Source organism: Entelurus aequoreus, linkage group LG02, assembly GCF_033978785.1.
Source record: "Entelurus aequoreus isolate RoL-2023_Sb linkage group LG02, RoL_Eaeq_v1.1, whole genome shotgun sequence".
NCBI classification, from domain to species: domain Eukaryota; kingdom Metazoa; phylum Chordata; class Actinopteri; order Syngnathiformes; family Syngnathidae; genus Entelurus; species Entelurus aequoreus.
Genome location: NC_084732.1, coordinates 59,380,913 through 59,402,951, shown reverse-complemented (window position 1 = coordinate 59,402,951; position 22,039 = coordinate 59,380,913). Strand labels below are relative to the sequence as shown.

At 38.9% G+C, this 22,039-nt stretch overlaps 1 protein-coding gene across 1 annotated transcript in view; it reads left to right on the top strand.

The window, feature by feature from the left end:
• The window catches only part of dok4 (docking protein 4), a 79,934-nt gene that overhangs the window by 33,869 nt on the left and 24,026 nt on the right, over window positions 1–22,039 (top strand). The window contains exons 2-6 of the mRNA XM_062068458.1: window positions 3,981–4,088; window positions 4,953–5,067; window positions 6,050–6,169; window positions 10,619–10,808; window positions 15,304–15,439. Of these exons, the coding sequence (XP_061924442.1) occupies window positions 3,981–4,088; window positions 4,953–5,067; window positions 6,050–6,169; window positions 10,619–10,808; window positions 15,304–15,439 (669 nt within the window). The remainder of the gene's footprint in view (window positions 1–3,980; window positions 4,089–4,952; window positions 5,068–6,049; window positions 6,170–10,618; window positions 10,809–15,303; window positions 15,440–22,039) is intronic.

The window sequence follows — 22,039 nt, the reverse complement described above, 5'->3', positions numbered from 1 at the left end:
CAGCATCGCGTGGACATCGGGGGCGGTACCTCTGGATTGGCAGACCGGGGTGGTGGTTCCTCTCTTTAAGAAGAGGAACCGGAGGGTGTGTTCTAACTATCGTGGGATCACACTCCTCAGCCTTCCCGGTAAGGTCAATTCAGGTGTACTGTAGAGGAGGCTACGCCGGATAGTCGAACCTCGGATTCAGGAGGAACAGTGTGGTTTTCGTCCTGGTCGTGGAACTGTGGACCAGCTCTATACTCTCGGCAGGGTCCTTGAGGGTGCATGGGAGTTTGCCCAACCAGTCTACATGAGTTTTGTGGACTTGGAGAAGGCATTCGACCGTGTCCCTCGGGAAGTCCTGTGGGGAGTGCTCAGAGAGTATGAGGTATCGGACTGTCTGATTGTGGCGGTCCGCTCCCTGTATGATCAGTGCCAGAGCTTGGTCCGCATTGCCGGCAGTAAGTCGGACACGTTTCCAGTGAGGGTTGAACTCCGCCAAGGATGCCCATAGTCACCGATTCTGTTCATAACTTTTATGGACAGAATTTCTAGGCGCAGTCAAGGCGTTGAGGGGATCGGGTTTGGTGGCTGCAGGATTATGTCTCTGCTTTTTGCAGATGATGTGGTCCTGATGGCTTCATCCGGCCAGGATCTGCAGCTCTCACTGGATCGGTTCGCAGCTGAGTGTGAAGCGAATGGGAGGAGAATCAGCACCTCCAAATCCGAGTCCATGGTTCTCGCCCGGAAAAGGGTGGAGTGCCATCTCCGGGTTGCGGAGGATACCCTGCCCCGAGTGGAGGAGTTAAAATACCTCAGAGTCTTGTTCATGAGTGAGGGAAGAGTGGATCGTGAGATCGACAGGCGGATCGGTGCGGCGTCTTCAGTAATGCGGACGCTGTATCGATCCGTTGTGGTGAAGAAGGAGCTGAGCCGGAAGGCAAAGCTCTCAATTTATCGGTCGATCTACGTTCCCATCCTCACCTATGGTCATGAGCTTTGTGTTATGACCGAAAGGACAAGATCACGGGTACAAGCGGCTGAAATGAGTTTCCTCCGCCGGGTGGCGGGGCTCTCCCTTAGAGATAGGGTGAGAAGCTGTGCCATCCGGGGGGAGCTCAAAGTAAAGCCGTTGCTCCTCCACATCGAGAGGAGCCAGATGAGGTGGCTCGAGCATCTGGTCAGGATGCCGCCCGAACGCCTCCCTAGGGAGGTGTTTAGGGCACGTCCGACCGGTAGGAGGCCACGGGGAAGACCCAGGACACGTTGGGAAGACTATGTCTCCCGGCTGGCCTGGGAACGCCTCGGGATCCCCCGGGAGGGGCTGGACGAAGTGACTGGGGAGAGGGAAGTCTGGGCTTCCCTGCTTAGGCTGCTGCCCCCGCGACCTGACCTCGGATAAGCGGAAGAAGATGGATAGATGGATGGATGTTTACGCACACATAAACACACATACAGTATGAGATGAGATCAATGAGATAAGGTAAGAAAATTATAGAAACTGCTGTGGAACTAGTTCAATGCAATATGCCATGGAAATACAATGTTAACACTTTTGTGCAAATAAGTACAGTTGCACTTGTTTTTTCAAATGTGTTTATTCTGTAAAGGAATGAGTTAAATGTTTAAAATGACTGGTTAATAGTGCTATTATGAAGTGCAATGTCAGCACTATTTTTTTTCCTGCAATTTCAAATGCACTTGTAAAATACAGCGTTTTAAAAGCATACACAATCTCTGTAAATATATTAGTCTGTGGTTAAAATGACTTGAAATGACTCGAAACTCAAAATGCAGGACTTGGGAATTGACTTGAGACTTTCCAGTCTTGACTTTGGACTTGACTTGGGACTTGCCTGTCTTGACTCGGGACTTGACTCGAGACTTGAGGGCAAAGACTTGAGACTTACTTGTGACTTGCAAAACAATGACTTGGTCCCACCTCTGGAAATCTGTGTTATAAGAACTCCGGCTTATTAGTGATTCCCAGAGCCCAAAAAAAGTCTGTGGGCTATAGAGCGTTTTCTGTTCATGCTCCAATACTTTGGAATGCCCTATCGGTAACAGTTAGAGATGCTACCTCAGTAGAAGCATTTAAGTCCCATCTTAAAAGTAATTTGTATACTCTAGCCTTTAAATAGACCCCCTTTTATACCAGTTGATCTGCCGTCTCTTTTCTGCTCTGCCCCCCTCTCCTGCGTGGAGAGGTTATCAGGTGACCACAGATGACCTACTTGCTGTTCAAAGTCGGGACCCGGGGTGGACCACTCCTCTGTGCATCAGTTGGTGACGCCTCTGCGCTGCTGACTTGATTATCCAAGATAATCCCCTGCTGGCCCCACTATGGACTGGACTCTCACATTATTAACTAGATCCACTCGACATCCATTGCACCGGTCGCCCAGGGGGTCCCCACATCTGCGGTCCACTCCGAGGTTTCTCATTGTGCCCATTGGGTTTTTTCTTGCCCTGATGTGGGATCTAAGACGAGGATGTCATTGTGGCTTGTGCAGCCCTTTGAGACACCTGTGATTAAGGGCTATATAAATAAACTTTGATTGATTGATTTATTGTTTTTCTTTTTCATCGAGGTCTTCAAGCTGCTCTTTGTCTGATCCATATATATATACTGTATATATATATATCTATGTATATAGATATATATATATATCCATCCATCCATCCATTTTCTACCGCTTATTCCCTTCGGGGTCGCGGGGGGCGCTGGAGCCTATCTCAGCTACAATCGGGCGGAAGGCGGGGTACACCCTGGACAAGTCGCCACCTCATCGCAGGGCCAACACAGATAGACAGACAACATTCACACTAACATTCACACACTAGATATATATATATATATATATATATATATATATATATATATATATATATATATATATATATATATATATATATATATATATATATATATATATATATATATATATATATATATATATATATATATATATATATATATATATATATATATATATATATATATATATATATATATATATATATATATATATTTATATATATATATATATATATATATACAGTATATATATATATACAGTATATATATATATATATAAAAAATATATATATTTTCTTTTTTACTTGAGACGTCTCGTGGGCCAGATTGTGTGCGCTGGCTGGCCGGAATCCGTTTCATACATAAGCAAAGAACTTTGTATTTAAGATACTGTCACTACTGTTTATCGTATGTACTTTGTCTGAGTTATCCTCTGCTGCTGCAGAAGGTGTTAAAATTGTCTTCCTAAGTCTGGCCCTTATCCTTGGTGTTGGATTTACAAAGCCTCATGTGATGAACTCTAACAAGAAGTCCACCTTGTCTCACAAATACAACAAGACGATCCTGACCAATAACAATCCCTGGTATCTGACACGCTCTATCTACAGTATTGTCAGCATTTTTAAAGTACACTTTGTCTGCTGCTTTATACAACTCCGTGTGTGTTTTTGCTTTGAAATGATTGTCCTATCCTGGTTGTTATTTGCCGTAACTGACCAAGTTTTCATTGAAAGTAAAAAGAAGGTTTGGTTTGCATGGCCTTCCAATTTCGCTCACACTGTTTTCATTACCGTCCAATTCTTCTGCAGAAATGTCCTTAGTTATTTCTCATTCTTTTTTTCAAGTCCCAGCGTGAGCAAATCAACTCTTGTCAAGACAGTAACTTAATTTCTCCAATAATCATATGGTCTACCTTTGTCAAACCTCGGCGGTATTTGGTAACCAAAGCCATCCTCGCTACCAGTAATAAACTTGGAAACTTCTGCTTCCCGGTACCCATCAAGTTATACACCATACAAGTGCACCCTTCTGGTAAATGGGTGAAAATGGTTTCATAATAAACAGTGTCAAATGATACCCATTGCCTTAGTTTGTTTAGAATTGGACATTTACAGTGAGTAATGCATTGTTTTGCAGTGTTTTCCTTTGTGTTAATACATGCTTTTATTGCATGTTACAGATTTACCGCCGTTGCTGGTTAGTTTTTAAGAAATCGTCTAGCAAAGGACCTCGTCGATTGGAGAAATACCCTGATGAGAAGTCTGCCAACATCAGAGCCTGTTCTAAGGTAAATGTTTGTAAAAAAATAAAAAAACACACACAAAAAAACCATCTGGCACACGCACAAAAAAAGTGTGTGTGCCAGATGTTTTTTTTTATTGCAAACTACAATTTGTAGTGCCTGTTTTAATTCAACGATTAAAAAAAATATATTTTGCTCGAAAATGACGTTTTAAAATAAATAACATCTGTACGTCAAACATGGATGCTCTTTCAAGTAAAGTTATACTGTTTTTGTAAAAAAAAGAAAAAAGTGGTCGAGAAACAATACTTTTACAAATGGAATCGTTAAGTGTTAGCTTTGTTGCATTAGTCTTTTGTTTTATGAATTAATTCATGACATATGCTGGTCTTAGACTGTAAACTTAAATTGGACATTTATCCATTGCCCATTGAATATTGTTTTCTTAGAGATATGTTTGCTGAACTTTCTTTCAGTTACGTGGATGTACAGCATGTGTATATTGATACAAGCATCTTATAGCAGTAACCCTAGCAACACAAATAAAACTACAATGCCCTCCTATACTTGGGCTGGAAGTTTTAAAATTAATGTACGAGATATGTTAATTTATTCAGTATGTTTATGATGCAGTGGAAATTTAAAGATGTACACAGCAAATCAAATTACATAAATGTGATATACTTCATATGATGAAATTTGACGCCTTATTTTCATGTACAGTATTTTTTTCTGAACTAAGAATGTTGCCTTGAGCCATATCTCAATTGCGAGCAAAATAAAGTGCCTCTTGTGCAATGTCGAGCTAATCGGCTTCATGAAATTATTTCAAACAAATGCTCCTACAGTAGAAACAGTTTAATAAATACTCGTAATTATTCCATGCATTGCCTTTATTCTGTTGCCTAGGTGACAGAAATCAGCAGTGTTAAGAGTGTCACACGGCTTCCTCGGGATACCAAGCGACAGGCAGTGGCCATTGTACTAACTGACGACACCTCACGCACTTTCACTTGTGAATCAGGTAATTCTTGGAGAAATACACGTAGTACTTTTAGCTGTCCTTTTAGTTTTTACATTATGGATAACTTAGCTTTGTTAAACAGGAAAGATATGTCCAAGTACAAACACCTAAAAAAGCTTACAATTTAGGACTGTAAAAGTTACGTTTGTAACTCTTGAATACATGTGTGACTGCACAGTTGTTTTGTTCTGGTTGTGCCTGGTTGCGGTTGGTGTGATCCCAGTATGCAGAGATGGCATACAAGTAATACGTGATTTTATCAGGTAGCAAAAATTAGAAATAACCAGCGTGTAAAATAAATAAAGGGTGAGCAAAAACATAACAAAAGACTCGTGTTGCTGACACTTATCTTCCATTGTCTTTAAATACTGCATATTCCACTTTTTCATATCGGCATTGCAGTACCTTTCTGCAGGGGTCACTTCATGGCTGGTTTATTCTGTATCGGGTACACAGGGTGTCTGGCAGCGTGACCCCAGAGTGCAGAGTCCACAGATGACTTACAGTTTAAATATATTTTGAACCTGGAAAATGCAGGAACCACCACTGTGGCCGTAGCAGTGAACCACCGGGGAATTAACAACTTAGCAATAATTCAACAATAGGTATAGAGGAAAAACTTACTGGACGTAGTACAGCTGAGCAAAAATAAACCACACAAACAATGAACCAGCGCAGTCTAACAGACAATGCTGGAAGAGACTAACGCTCAGAACAGAGGTAAATTCACAGCAAGACATGCCAAAACAGGAATTGTGATAAAAATAAGAGTTTACATTGAATCTCTTGTGATTACATTTAATTTTAATCAGTTGACAGCCCTAAATGTATTACACTGTAATTGGTCCAATGTATACATCAGAATAATTTAAATGTTTTTAGGCTTAGCTACAGTATTTTTCATTTTTGTGATCCATTGTATCCACCCAGTTCTATGTCTTTAAGAACCTATATCTGGTATTGCTGGTCTTATTTTCTCTAGAACTGGAAGCAGAAGACTGGTTCAAGACACTGTCAAATGAATGTCTGGGAACGCGGGTCAATGACATCATCATGGGAGAACCAGATCTCCTGGCAGCTGGGATGCAATGTGAACACACAGGTCTGATTTCCAAACACACACACAAACACACTACAGCAAATTGTGTTGCTAGATTCAATATAACCAATCAATATTAAGCTTAAGACTGTCCAGTATTGAATTAAATGTCATAAATCCAAAATAAAACATTAGGCACATTTCATATTCCTTATATTATTATTAGCATTACTGTACTGTTATATGTGGTAGTACCATTAGCACAAAAAATACCAGTGAAAAAATTAGGCATATGCTAGTGTAGAGTATTATTGTTGTTGTCTGTAAATTTGGATACACGAGCAACTGTGTGTATGAATTCTTGTTCTGTATGGTAATTGCACCAAGGCTTGAATTGGATTTTCACCAACTATTTGCAGAAATACTTTTGGGGAATAAACCAGTTAGGATTGGGATGAATAATTTACAGACACATTTCAATATTTCATTAAATGACCTCAGGGTACCACCAACTTTATTTTCCTCCATTTGTGCATTATTAGGTAAATTGTGGGGCAAGCAGTAGAAAATGGATGGATGGATGGTGTCAGTTGTGTAAAACGAGATGAAAGAACAGCTGAGAAGTGTACAGCGTCCTTTGCCGAGCTTTAAAGTTAAGTGGAAGGTTTTTTTTGCAGCCCTTCGTTGTGCTGCACGATTGTGGCCAAAATAATAATCACAATTATTTTTTATCAATGTTGGAATCACGATTATTAATCACGATTTTACATTATATTAGGTAAGACAGTGTTGGGAGGTGTGGGGGGGGGTTAAACGCAACGCCATCATGTAATTTGAAATTAAATAATCTAATAAAAAGGCTAACGTTAATCATACATTTAAAGACAAATATTTGTGTTTTTGCCCATTAGTATCAACATGTCAGCATTTTCAAATTATAAGATGCCATTAATTCTATTTTTCCATTTTTTATGCTTTTTTTTTGGCGCCGTAAACAAAAGAGCCACGTTTCATGGATGGCCCGCGCATTATCTATTGGACCCTCGCTTTACCTAATCGTACATTTTGTAGTGTGACACATCTATAATAAATGACAAAATGACAAATTACAAAAACACTGTTATTTAATGTAATTAAACTCATGTGAAAAAGTCCTTCAATGCGCAATTACATTTCCACGTGCATCTGGGCATACGCATGCCCAGATGCAAGGGGTGCGTAAATTCCAATGGGTAGCACGTCACCGGCAATAAACGACGTAAAAATTTGTTTAAGATTGAGGGGACACAAACTGTATTGATAACAGGACACATCCATAAAGAGTTTGAGCAGAAATATGTCATAAAGGAATTAACTATATATTGCAAAGCATTCACAAAATGCTACGTCAAATGAATTGTTTTGTAAAGTAACAACTTTCTGACATAAAAACCCCCACAAATAATGTAAAAAAAACCCCAAAGAACATTTTGTTTACCTTTTAATATTAAATTAAAACACAAAGCAATTTGGCCAATGAGGATAAAGTGTAATAATATAATATAATGATGCACCGTATTTTCCGGGCGCACCTGATTATAAGGCGCACTGACAAGAAGTCATATTTTTTTCTTTTTTTTTTTCTAAATTTAAAACACTTCCTTGTGGTGTAAATAACATGTAGATTAAGATTAAAGTACCAATGATTGTCACACACACACTAGATGTGGTGAAATTTGTCCTCTGCATTTGACCCATCCCCTTGGGGAGCAGTGGGCAGCAGCGGCGCCGCGCCCGGGAATCATTTTGGTGATTTAACCCCCAACTCCAACTCTTGATGCTGAGTGCCAAGCAGGGAGGGAAACGGGTCCCATTTTTATAGTCTTTGGTATGACTCGGCTGGGATTTGAACTCCAACCTACCGATCTCAGGGCGGACACTCTAACCACTAGTAATGGTGGTTCTTTGGTCAAAATGTTGCAGGGATTATGTTTTACAGATCCTCTTCAAACCGCTTTCTGACAGTCGCTTCCGGATGCGCCGTTTTGTGGGCGGTCTTATTTATGTCGCTCACCTTTGGCGGCGTCTTCTCCCCGTCATCTTTGTTGTACCGGTGTAAGGACGGGAGTGGAAGATGTGTCAAAAGATGGAGCTAACTGTTTTAATGACATTCAGACTTTACTCAAATCAATAACGGAGCAGCATCTCCTCATCCGGAAACAACAACAAGACCAGAAATGTGTCCCGTGAAAAAACGTCCGACCGGAACTCTCTAATAACTAAAGTTCCTTGAGTAAATAATGTAAACTCACTACACCGTTATGTTTTAGCGCTTTCCTGGCGAGTTTACGGACAGATATAAGTAAGAACTTTACTCTACTTTATATTAGAAATGGCAACAGCGGAGGATGAATGTCCCATAACAAGAAGATAGAGAAAAAATAGAAGCTTATCGACTATGGTGTCAGCACGGACTACAAAGGTGGACGCGCGCAAAGTTTCAGGATTTATGCAGATCCCAAATACAGATCAGCAGGTACCAGAAGGTAAGAGAAGTTGCTTTTGCATAATATTGCGAAATAAAACACCAGATAATATGTCTTACCTTATACACACACCATAATAATACTCGTAAGTTTAATGCACTGACAATCCATCAAGCGGTGCGGCTTCATAGACCAGACCAGAGTCGTACTAAAACATTTTCATAGATTTTAGAGCGCCGTGTGTAATGTTCTATATTTTCAATGGAACATATTAAATGTTGGAGTTGTTGACTTGAGTCATATTGCCATCATATTGCAGTCTACAAGTATCTCTTATGTTTCACTGCTGTCTACTGGTCACACTTATCATTACACCATGTACCAAATAAAATTGCTTCGAGGTCGGTAAGCGAAACCAGAATTATTCCGTACATTAGGCGCACCGGGTTATAAGGCGCACTGTCGAGTTTTGAAAAAAAAAGGATTTTAAGTGCGCCTTACATTCGGGAAAATACGGTAATATATCGGTATATATTATATACTGTATATATAATATGTAAATATTACATATGTGCTATATTTTATATTGCTACTATGGTACATTTTTAGTCTACTTTATACCTTTTGTTTTCGCCCTCTTTTTGTAATACTAATAATGTTCTTGTTTAAGTTTGTCATGGTAATGGAGTTTTGTGCTCATACACAATGGCCTTTAGCGTGGACGGGCGCCCGCTTTACAGGGCTGTTGTTCTCTGCTGCTGCTAGTGTAACTGCCTGATATGATGTGAAGCGGAACCTGCTTTTAGAATGTTAATATTGCTGATGATCACTCACTTTAATTGTGACAGCCAAAATGGTGATTGTGATTAAAATGTGATTAAAAGTGCAGCCCGAGCCCCTCCCATCCTTCTTTGTTTGTTCTTATTGATTATGACCACTCTGCTTTTGCAAAAACATGCAAGCTATAATGATGAAGTTGACAATAACACAATATCAAATAGTCACGATTGGTTGAAATTAGGGCAAAACATTACGGACAGGCCAATCAGAGGCAAGATAGGGCGGGTCTTCGAACCAGGAAGGGAATTCACAACAGACATCCCAAATGACGACGAGAGAGTCGTTAAAGAGAAGAGGGAATATTCAAGTGGGTGATTTATATATTAAAACAACTGGTGAAAGATGGCAGAGGGATTCTCTTCTTTCCGATTTTTCTTTTAGCGATGTAGACGACGTCAAGTAAACCCACATTGCATGCACGTGACACATGTCTGGATAAAACATTCATTTGAGTTATTTACCATGTAAGTCCAAATCAAAACTGTTCTCGAGTTGCCAAGCCGGGCATATTTTGCATGAGAAAAGCTGCCAAAAATGTATGCCGAAGTGAGGAAGATCATAGCCGCACAATTAAGTAAAGTCACTTACTTGGCGCTGACCAGAACCGTTCGTGTGCGACAGTACATCGTCGACTGGGAATTAAAAAGTGCCTGCCGGCAAATGTATTTTTTATCTGAGTTTGATACATGTTGCATTATTTGCACAGCTATGTTATTTATTTTACAAAGAAAGAATATTTTTCTATTTTATTTATGTTACTGTATGTAATTCTGTGCTAATTAAACAGTTTATTTGATGTGCTGTTAATACCCATCTTGACTAACTGGGTTAATAAAAGTGCCACTGACTGTTTACAGTACAGTTGTCATTTACAGTAGTTAAATTTCAGTGAATCTCGCTCAAAAATTAATATCTTTATATGTATACTTTCACCGGAAAATATATCGAGATATATATCGAATATTGAGTTTAAATAAAAATATATCGAGATATACTTTTTCGTCCATATCGCCCAGCCCTATTGTCCAGCTATACTCCCTATTTCTGGATGTCAGAGCTAAATAGTCTCTTTTTACAGTGCTTTAATAATTAATCATAAGAAATAACTAGTACAGACAGGGTAAGACTTTTAGTCATGCTTAGTGATTCAGGCAGCAAGCATTGCTCCCATTTTTCCTTATACTGTCATTGTTTGGCCTGTTCCTAGAGCGCTTTAATGTCTTCCTCCTACCTTGCCCCAACTTGGACATCTATGGAGAATGTATGATGCAGATCACTCATGAGAACATTTACCTTTGGGACATTCACAACCCCCGCACCAAGCTGGTCACCTGGCCACTCAGGTCCTTGCGTCGCTATGGACGTGACGCCACCTGCTTCACCTTTGAGGCAGGAGGGTAAGATTTTAATTGCTTGTCATTTTATACACCAACCGAATGTTCCGTTCTATAAACTCTCATTCCAAATACCGTTACTAGGGGTGTCCCGAGGTCACTATACTGTATTATAAGCTCTATAAGCTTTGTATTATAGGGGATAAAGCAAATAACTCTAATGTATTGTAATACATCTCATTAATAACACATTTCATTTTTGCAATAAGCCGTGGGCCAGTAAAAAACAAGCTGCGTTCCAAAAATGGCCCCTTTGGAAACAACTGGTTTACAGTGTTTAAGGAAAGTGCAAGTGCAACATAAATATTTTAAGAGTATGAATTATTATTTAAAGTTTATTAAAGTAAAGTTATGTTACCTGAAATGCATCTTAAATAGTTCCAAAGTGTTGTGATGATCTTCATCTTTGACTGCACACTGCTGCAATCTTATGTGCATTTATTTTACATTAGTGGTGTCTAAACATTTGACTTGGCGGGCCGCATTTTGCTAAATAAATTTGGCCAGAGGCCAAAACCAGGCTGCATGTAAAGTAACATTACATTAATATATATAGTATATAGACATATATAGCCTGTGTAGAAGTGTAGAATGTACATATAAATTATATTAATATAATATTATATAACATATTTACTGTATATACACACACAATGTATATACATTATACAGTTCTGAAGTTAGTGTAGTGATAGATATTAAATATATTTGTAATGTAATTAGATAAAGCATCTAAATAAATTTGATATCGAAATAACTATAGTAACTTCAGTTGTAGTTACAATTATAAGACAAAAGACCCCAGTATTTTATTGTTATTTATTCCAACTTTGTGTGCTCTCTCATTCAGAGTGCCTGTGTGTGAAGCGTTCTGAGTGTAACAGATTCCACAGTGTTTGTATTATGTATAACGTAGTATATGGATTAAATTCTAGACTCTGTCAGCTCATTCCAGTGCCCACTCCTTTTATTAACACCAGAAGTAAACCTTTATTAAGAGGGAAAAAAATGCTTTTGTATCGCCTGTAGAGTCCCGGTGATCTGGAATGAGATTGATAGCTCTAGAATCACATTCTTTAAACATATTTAAAAAGTGTTTCAAGCAAAATGTATTTCTATTTCACATTGGTTGCATAATTTTGGTCTTGACCCCTATATGTATGATATGATTATCGCAAATCTTCAAAATGCAACTTTTCAATCAAATTTGAATAATAAGATATCGAGACTGATTTGGTGGATTATAAACTTCCTTCTCTGTAAAAGTAAACATGTTGGTAGGTTGGTATGAAATTGTAAATGGGTATTGGGTGGGTAGATTTTTTAAATTAAGTGTATTGTACTGTATTTTGTATATTATATGATGATGTATATTTTAACTGTGGGTCCCAATCCATAAACTCCACGCTTCTAGGGATTATCTTTTTGCAGAAGGGATTGTAATATTAACAAAAGAAACCATAACATAATATAAATTATGTCTGTAAATAAATAAATAAAACGTGTGCTCATGCTGATCGATTTTACACAGCTGTTTTAACACGTAATTGGCGATAGCAATAATTTAAATCTTTATATTAATTTCATGCTAAATTGAAGAGGGAATTTTGCCAAACATGTAAGAATACTGTACAACCTTTGGTGAAGCCCTATTTTTGAGGGTAATTGCCAATATGCTGTCATATCGACACGCGCGCGTGCACACACATCTTGACACGTACACACAAATACACATTCTGCAACGCTTTTTTTCGCTGTTGATTGTGATGTAACAACAATCTTTTGTACAAAATGTAGGATTTACAATATTATCAGTGTGATCAGAGGCACTTCACGTTGCATTGATATAAGCAAGCTGTAGCTACAGACTGATCAACAACACATTACTAACTGTTAACACCCCCACTCACACACACACACACCAGATCCTGAAAACGCTACAATATGAAGTATAAACGATAAAAAATTGAATATTAAGAGTATGTTAAAATTTGATTCCTACCTTGTTTACTTCCGTGGCAACTTCTTTAAAGTTTTGTAATCAGTCAGAAATATCAAGCAGCTAAAATGCACCTAACATGGCAAAGTATGGAGCGAAAGTGTTATGCACATCACCCATACTGCGTTGTATTGCGGAGTAGTTTGGACTACTCCGCTTTACATATTGTTCTGGGAGTTGAATTGTTCACAAAAAAGTGAAAGCATCTCAATGGACTGAATACCAGCAGGCGTCAGGAATCATCTCTTTACCAACACGGTCTTTTCCAGTGTTGTCTGGACTGCATTGCACTTTTGTCCGACTAAATCTCAGCTTCAACGTCAAATGCCTCCCATTTTTGTCTGCTCTTGGCAGACTACTTGTTAACTTGAATGTGTAGTGCGAGAACTCAGTACACAGCAAAACCAAACAGTATTATATTCATAAAGGAAATTCGAACACAAAATCATAAACAGCTTTTTTTAAACATTCCTAAATTGTCTATGGATGTTCTCATCCAGGTCATTGTATTCCCAGGGCATTGAATCAATCGCAACTGGACAGGTTTGGTTTGTCTAGGTTTGTCTTTGAAATTGTTTTGATTTCAGCTAATTTGGACACCCTGAACCGTTGCACCCCTAATGTACAGTAGCATGAGGTTGCTTATCTATCATCATACCAGTCCCATCCCAGCAGGCACAAGACATTGAAACAACATTGAGAACTTGTTGAATTAGGTCCTGACATTGAGCAACTCAAACATAACGTTGAAACAACATGCTTTTTGACGACGTTTAGTCAATGTCGGGGTCTGACGTTGATTTGATCATTGAATTTTGGTCATTTTCTAACCAATACTCTACAACACAAATAAAATGTTGAAACAACATGCTCTTTGACGATGTTTATTCAATGTCAGGTTGTGATGTTGATTTGACCATTGAAATTTGGCCATTTCCCAACCAATAATGTTAATCCAACTTTGGACAGCAACCTTGTCTCACTTTACAATTACAACTATTTTGCAAGGTTGTTTTGAGGTCATGTATATATAATCAACGTTATATCAATGTCTTGAGCCTGGTGGAATACGACCAAGCCAAACCGTAATTAAAGGCCTACTGAAATGAATTTTTTTTATTTAAACGGGAATAGCAGATCCATTCTATGTGTCATACTTGATCATTTCGCGATATTGCCATATTTTTGCTGAAAGGATTTAGTAGAGAACATCGACGATAAAGTTCACAACTTTTGGTCGCTGATAAAAAAAGCCTTGCCTGTACCGGAAGTAGCGTGACGTCGCAGGTTGAAGGGCTCCTCACATTTCCCCATTGTTTACACCAGCAGCGAGAGCGATTCGGACCGAGAAAGCAACGATTACCCCATTAATTTGAGCGAGGATGAAAGATTTGTGGATGAGGTACGTGAGAGTGAAGGACTAGAGTGCAGTGCAGGACGTATCTTTTTTCGCTCTGACCATAACTTAGGTAAAAGGGCTCATTGGATTCCACACTTTCTCCATTTTCTATTGTGGATCACGGCTTTGTATTTTAAACCACCTCGGATACTATATCCTCTTGAAAATGAGAGTCAAAAACGCGAAATGGACATTCACAGTGACTTTTATCTCCACGACAATACACCGGCAAAGCACTTTAGCTACAGAGCTAACGTGATAGCATCGTGCTTAAATGCAGATAGAAACAAAATAAATAAGCCCCTGACTGGAAGGATAGACAGAAGATCAACAATACTACTATCAGGAGACACCGAACCAAACACTGGACCTGTAACCACACGGTTAATGCTGTGCCGCCTGTCGAAGCCTAGCAATGCTGTTGCTAACGACGCCATTGAAGCTAACTTAGCTACGGGCCCTCGTCAAAGCTATGATAAAAACATTAGCGCTCCACCTACGCCAGCCCTCATCTGCTCATCAACACAAGTGCTCACCTGCGTTTCAGCGATCGACGGCGCGACAAAGGACTTCACCCGATCATCGATGCGGTCGGCGGCTAGCGTCGGATAGCGCCTCTGCTATCCAACTCAAAGTCCTCCTGGTTGTATTGCTGCAGCCAGCCGCTAATACACCGATCCCACCTACAGCTTTCTTCTTTGCAGTCTCCATTGTTCATTTAACATATTGCAAAAGATTCACCAACACAGATGTCCAGAATACTGTGGAATTTTGCGATGAAAACAGAGCTGTTTGTATTGTAATACCATGTGTCTGAATACTTCCGTTTCAACCATTGACGTCACGCGCAAACGTCATCATACATAGACGTTTTCAACCGGAAGTTCCCCGGGAAATTTAAAATTGCACTTTATAAGTTAACCCGGCCGTATTGGCATGTGTTGCAATGTTAAGATTTCATCATTGATATATAAACTATCAGACTGTGTTGTCGGTAGTAGTGGGTTTCAGTAGGCCTTTAATTAACAATGAAATGCTAAATTTGAAGATGTATTGTAGATGTGTCTATGATACAGTACAAAACTGTTTTGATTTTGTAGGTGTGACAGCAGAGAAGGTCTCTACACTTTCCAGACCAAAGAAGGAGAGCAGATCTATCAAATGGTTCACTCTTCCACGGTAGCAATTGCTGAGCAACACAAGAAGGTTCTGCTGGAGATGGAGAGAAAAAGCAGAGTGAGATTCCAGCTTTCACATTCATGCAATATATAATTTTGAGGTCCCAATGCTTAAAATAGCTGGAAATTCTTGATGCCATTGATACATATTAGAGATGTAACAGTATCAAAATTTCACGGTACAATTATTAATGTGGTATATGTCCAAAATAGTGTGCAAAATGAAGTGGTAGAAATGGTTAGAATAAACACACTTTCTGTAATTGAACACCAACATGATAATGCTAAAATGTTCTCATCATATTTATTACTACATATATGTATTTTTAAGGGCAACAATTGTGCATGGACAACCAGTGTTTCAAGCAAATAAATTAAAAAAACTCACAATTGAGTGTCTTTAACTTGACAATGTAAACATCCAGTGTAAAACAGGCAGTGTCCTCCACAGTGAACATGTTTATATCAGTTTGGAAAATGCTGCTTCTCAAAAAAGTTACTTCTATAAATGTAAATATTTGGCTTCGCTGGCTTTAAATACCTTTTCTGGGTGACAGTTTATGAGGCGGAGACTTGTCCAGGGTGTGTACCCTGCCTTCCGCCAGAGTGCAGTTTCAGCCCCCTACGACATTGAGACAAACAAGCGGTGGAAAAATGTATGGTTTAAGGATTTATCAAGTAGTTGTTCAGTTTACTCCCATTTCCCACGGTGTACAGTTTACAGTTACAGTTTTGGGTGATTTCCCTCCATGCCTTGCGACGTGACCGGCTAGCTCTGTGTAGTCTTGGAAATGCTGGAGACGAAAATGGCGCGCTTTGCTTTACAGAACGCAGACTTTCTTACCTCCGCCGAAGAGGTTATGTTTTTGCCAGTGTTTGTTTGTTTGTTAGCAACAGAAACAGTTATAGATAGATTTTGATGATTTTTTTCTGGAAATGTCCATAAAAAACTATTCCTCTCATCCACTAAGAACACACTTCATTTCCTACTTAAGGAGTTCCACGCCCACACCTTGTCGCCCCGGGCTGCGGAGTGAATTCTGGGAAAAGTAGTTTATTTTCAGACTCGGCCAACTCTAAGGCGCCTGAAAAAAACTACAAACCAAGTTTTTGTTTTGATACCGTCATGCGTCACAGCATTATTGTGAAGACCATATATATTTATATATATATATATATATATATATATATATATATATATATATATATATATATATATATATATATATATATATATATATATATATATATATATATATATATATATATATATATATATATATATATATATATATATATATATATATATATATAAATATATATATATATATATATATATATATATATATTTACACTTATGTATTTATATATACACACATAAATATATTTACACATATATATTTATATATACACACATAAATATATTTACACATATATATTTATGTGACGACCGGGTCGCATGGATGCGGGTGTTCGTTCTCTCAGGGATGCAGCTTGCAGGTAAAGAATGATTTATTTAAGAAATAAATAATACTGGAACAAACAAACACGTGCTCATAGCACTTAAGGTAGAAACAAAAGGAGCTAGCGTGGAAGCTAGAAGGTAAACACGAAACATACAGAGCCTTTAGCGTGGGACCTAGAAGGTTTACCAGAGCAGGAACAAAAGTCGTCAACTGTTGTATGAAAACAAACTACGAAGCCAGACCGACTGGCTGGGGAGGCAGGCTTTAAATAATAATGACAATAATGAAAAACAGGTGCGCGTCGGGAACACCCGCCGCAGGTGAAAGTAATCAGTTGCTATGGTAACAAACTCAGGTGCATAAACAGATACTAAAAAGGAGTCCAAGACTAGCAGAAAAACACAAATGACCCGAAAACCCAAACAGAAATATGATCCGGGCAGCGGATCATAACATATATACAGTATATACATATACAGTACAGGCCAAAAGTTTGGACACACCTCATTGAATGTGTTTTCTTTATTTTCATGAATATTTAGATTGTAGATTGTCACGGAAGGCATCAAATCTATGAATGAACACATGTGGAGTTATGTACTTTAAAAAAAAGGTGAAATAACTGAAAACATGTTTTATATTCTAGATTCTTCTAAATAGTCACCCTTTGCTCTGATTACTTTTTAGCATACTCTTGGCATTCTCTCGATGAGCTTCAAGAGGTAGTCACCTAAAATGGTTTTCACTTCACAGGTGTGCTTGTATATATATATATATATATATATATATATATATATATATATATATATATATATATATATATATATATATATACATATTTAAATATACATATACACAGTATGTGTGTGTGTGTATATATATATATACATATATATATACATATATGTATATATATATATATATATATATATATATATATACATATATGTATATATATATATATACATACATGTGTATATACATGTATATATGTATATATATATATATAAATATACTGTAAATATATGTTTAAAAATACAGTATATATCAGACCTGGGCATTCTGCGGCCCGCGGGCCGCATCCGGCCCTTTGTGCGTCCCTGTCCGGCCCGCGTGAGGCCAATTATAAATTACAAAATAAATTTTAAAAAGTATCTATGTCGAGTGTGCAATACAACGGTGCTGCTTTTGTTTTGAAAATCGTTATTTGTATTACTTCCGTGTGGACGTATGCGTGATTGTGAGTGAATGTGAACAACTGCAATTACAAAATAAAGTTGAAAAAACATCTATGTCCTGCGCGCAATACAACTGTGCTGCTTTTATTTTGAAAAGTATTATTTATGGGCGTGTGTCCGTGTGTAACCTGCGAGTGAAGGTGCACATGCAGCGACAAGTGATGCACGGTTTACACCCGAGACGCCAAAAAGAGAAAAGTTGATGAGGAATGGCGTGTTTTCAACAACACATGAACTGCAAAGCAACGTCCCCTCACCTAAGGTGCGTGCCTGCGCAATTGCGCACTGCTCAAGCGTCCGCTGCGCGCAGCAAGTATATATGCCGCGCACCAAATCAAATCCCATCTGAATTCTAAACAAAATAAACATATTTATTCTATGTAATTTTGCAATGCAACTTTGAGTGACAGTGACAACAAGCGGCCCTAATGGTGTTCGTCAACACCGTTCAATTGAACACCGTTCAATTATTGTAACGTCTATCGAGATGCTTCGAGGACAGGAATTATATCGATCACTTTATTGAACAAAACTGTTTATATTCGGACATAACCACACCAAAAACATGAGTAAAACAATTCTATCTCGAAAAACTAGTCATTTTCTGCCGTACAAACCAGGCCAAAACCAACTTGTCATCTGTCACCAACACGCATAGCACTAAACCACTGGTGCGTTTAAGGCCACACAAAAAGTCGGACAACTCAAACACCACACAAAGTTACACTATGACTCCTCAGTCATACGTGTGCTTATTTTACTGTCATTTATTATTAATGTTAATTTATATATATTAGTCATGGAATGCTGTTACACACACTATGTTGAAGTATTACTATTATTATTATTATTATTATTATTTATCTTACGGTATATATCAAAAATAATATTGAGCAAAATTTAATTGAAATATTGTCGATGTGGCCCTCCAGCAGTGCTCGGGTAGCTCATGCGGCCCCCGGTAAAAATTAATTGCCCACCCCTGGTATATATGCTGTATATAAATGTATATGTATGTACAGATATATGTATATGTATATATCTATATATATATATATAATCTCCTTCTCACCCCGGTGGGGTGGTATCTGTGTCATCTTCAAGCTCGGGTCCTCTACCAGAGGCCTGGGAGTTTGAGGGTTCTACGCAGTATCTTGGCTGTTCCTAGGACTGCGCTCTTCCGGACTGAGGCTTCAGATGTTGTTCCTGGGATCTGTTGGAGCCACTCTCCCAGTTTGGGGGTTACCTCTCCGAGCGCCCCCACTACCACAGGGACCACGCTAGCCTCGACCTTCCACATCCGTTCCAGCTGCCCTTTATATATATATTTTTATTAGTGTTTTCGATTCAGGATATAGGTACATTTCGGTTGTAGGCAGATTAACTTTGTGGAAACATGTTTTACTTTCTACTTCGTTCCCTTTTTCTTACAAGCTGTGAAAAAGTTATGGGCCTAAGTCTCATTTGGAAGTGTTCTTGTGAACTTTGCATGCAGTTGCAATTCCAAGACATTAGATGGCAGTAGTGTATAGGCTAAGGTGTGTTACTGAAGCCGGGAAGTAGTCTTTGCTATTATGCTGAATGTGCCAGTGTTATCTTTTGTTGAGCCCTACAAATGTTTAGAATGTAGTGTAAGGATTGTAAGTATCATAGTGTAAGTATTATACGTATTACACACTAGCTGTTTAATTGTAGTGTGCCTCTTAATTGTTGTTTTGATTACCAAATTTGGAGGTGTTGAAATCGCCATGTAAAATTGCTAATAATCGGTGGCATGTATATGTCATATCCAATCTAAATTTACATCGAGCTAGCGCATTTTCTATCAGACATATTTGCTTTGTTGGCATGGAAAATAGCAATATGATCTCGAGCAGGGGTGTAAAACGTATGGTCTGCGGGCCGGATTAGGCCCGCAAACAGGTTAGTTCTGGCCCACAGTCCGCGAGATGAGTGTGCCAAGTATAAAAATGAACTGCAATTTTTAGTGAAAGAAACCAATGTTTTAAATGTATCCAAAGGATGCCACAAGAGCAATTCTGTTAGACAAGCAAACAGTTTATAGCGGGACCAAGTAAGTATGTCAAGCAAAAGTTTCACAATAAAGCATGTAACAAACGCACCCATGTTCTCCGGGTGTCGCTGCCACAACGCTAACTATGGACTCACTGGTAGGATTTGATATTCAGCTTGGAACGTATTAAACAATAAGTAAACAAGACGTGTGTCCTTTAGCCACAACACAATCAGAATAATTTTAATTCACTTCTGCTTACTTGTCTCACCATGTTTATGGATTGGTACTTAAAAAAGGGTGACCTTCTTTTTCTTCTTTTGTTTAATGGCGGTTGGCAAGCAGCCTTGTGGTGTACATTACCACCACTTTCTGAAATGGAGTGTGAATCGAGATGGTACCCTACATTAAATTATTTTAGTCAACCATGTCTTTTTTTAAGAATGTATTTATTGCTTTGTACCCTACGTATTCCGAATGCAATCTTGTAAAATATCCTCCACTGCTATACGAACATTCTATTTTACTAACTTTTTCATTATTTCCCCTTCTCTATTATACTTCCTTCTTGCTGTTTTCTCAATTTTTAGCTGGTGTTTTCTGTAATGTGCCCAAGGCCAATAACAAAGGAGTCACAAGCCACAGATGGCCCCTGTGCCGCCCTTTGAGCACCCCTGCTGTAGAAGCTAGCTGTTATGGCCACTATAGTCCTAGTACTGTAGTATATTTGTTCATCCTATGGTCACATATGGGACGCAAGTCAGCTTACGTCAGTGCCGGAAGTAGTCAAATCAGCCATTCACCTGGCAGGTTTTTCCTTTGTGATAAAGAGGAGATGTTTTATCATATATTATTGCCTTTGCACATGTCAATGTTTACTTTTGTACATAAATCAACACAAAATCCGTACTTAGGAGCAATGTTCACGGACTATATTATTTGGTTTGTTAGCTTCCTGTTGCAGTCAGGCGATGATGATGATGATGGTGGGCTTCGTGACCGACGGACGGGTCTCGGTCCGACGGCGGTGCGTCCCGATGAGCCGCTCGCCTTTAATGAACCTTACAGCTTCTGGAAGATTTGACAGAGCTTCCAGCATAGCATTGCTGGAGAGAGGAAGCCGGTCGATTGCTGCCCAGAAAGTGTGGGCGCCTTTCTAATGATGTGTCCACAAAATGCAAGTCCTCACATGCAGGGAGATGCTAGAAAATGTCCGATGCGTTGCAACAGTTAGACTTAATGCATTATTGCAATCTGTTATTGTAATTCGAAAATCGATTTTTTTTTTGACACCCCATACTCTGTCATTTGCGGGGAGCTCAAAGTAAAGCTTCTGCTCCTCCACATCAAGAGGAGCCAGATGAGGTGGTTCGGGCATCTGGTTGGGATGCCCCCCTAGACACCTCCGTCTAGGGCACGTCCGACCACTGCCACGGGGAGGACCCAGGACATGTTGGGGAGATTATGTCTCCTAGCTGGCGTGGGAACGCCTCGGCTTTTTCCCGGGAGGAGCTCAACAAAGTAGCTGGGGAGAGGGAAGTCTGGGCTTCTCTGCTTAGGCTGCTGCCCATGCGACCTGACCTCGGATAAGCGGAAGAAGATGGATGGACGAATAAATGATGCAGCCATAATCAATCACAAATCAAATTAAACTGATAGATATTGCTTTTAGTGCCTCTCTATTGGCCCCCCAATCTTTGACCCTCAAAGCCCTCGTTATATTCAACAACTTTTTACTTTAATCCACAATTTTACTTAAATATCACTTCCTACAGCGCTGTTTTTACTTACTTCCTGCGCCACCTTTCCTGCTAACCCTTTTGGTAGTATTGTTCAATCTACTGCAGTTTCTTTACCTGTGACTACATCGAACCGTGTTGCCAACCCATCACACCAAATTATATTTCCACTCTCGAGTTCTACTATTATTTCGAGTTGAT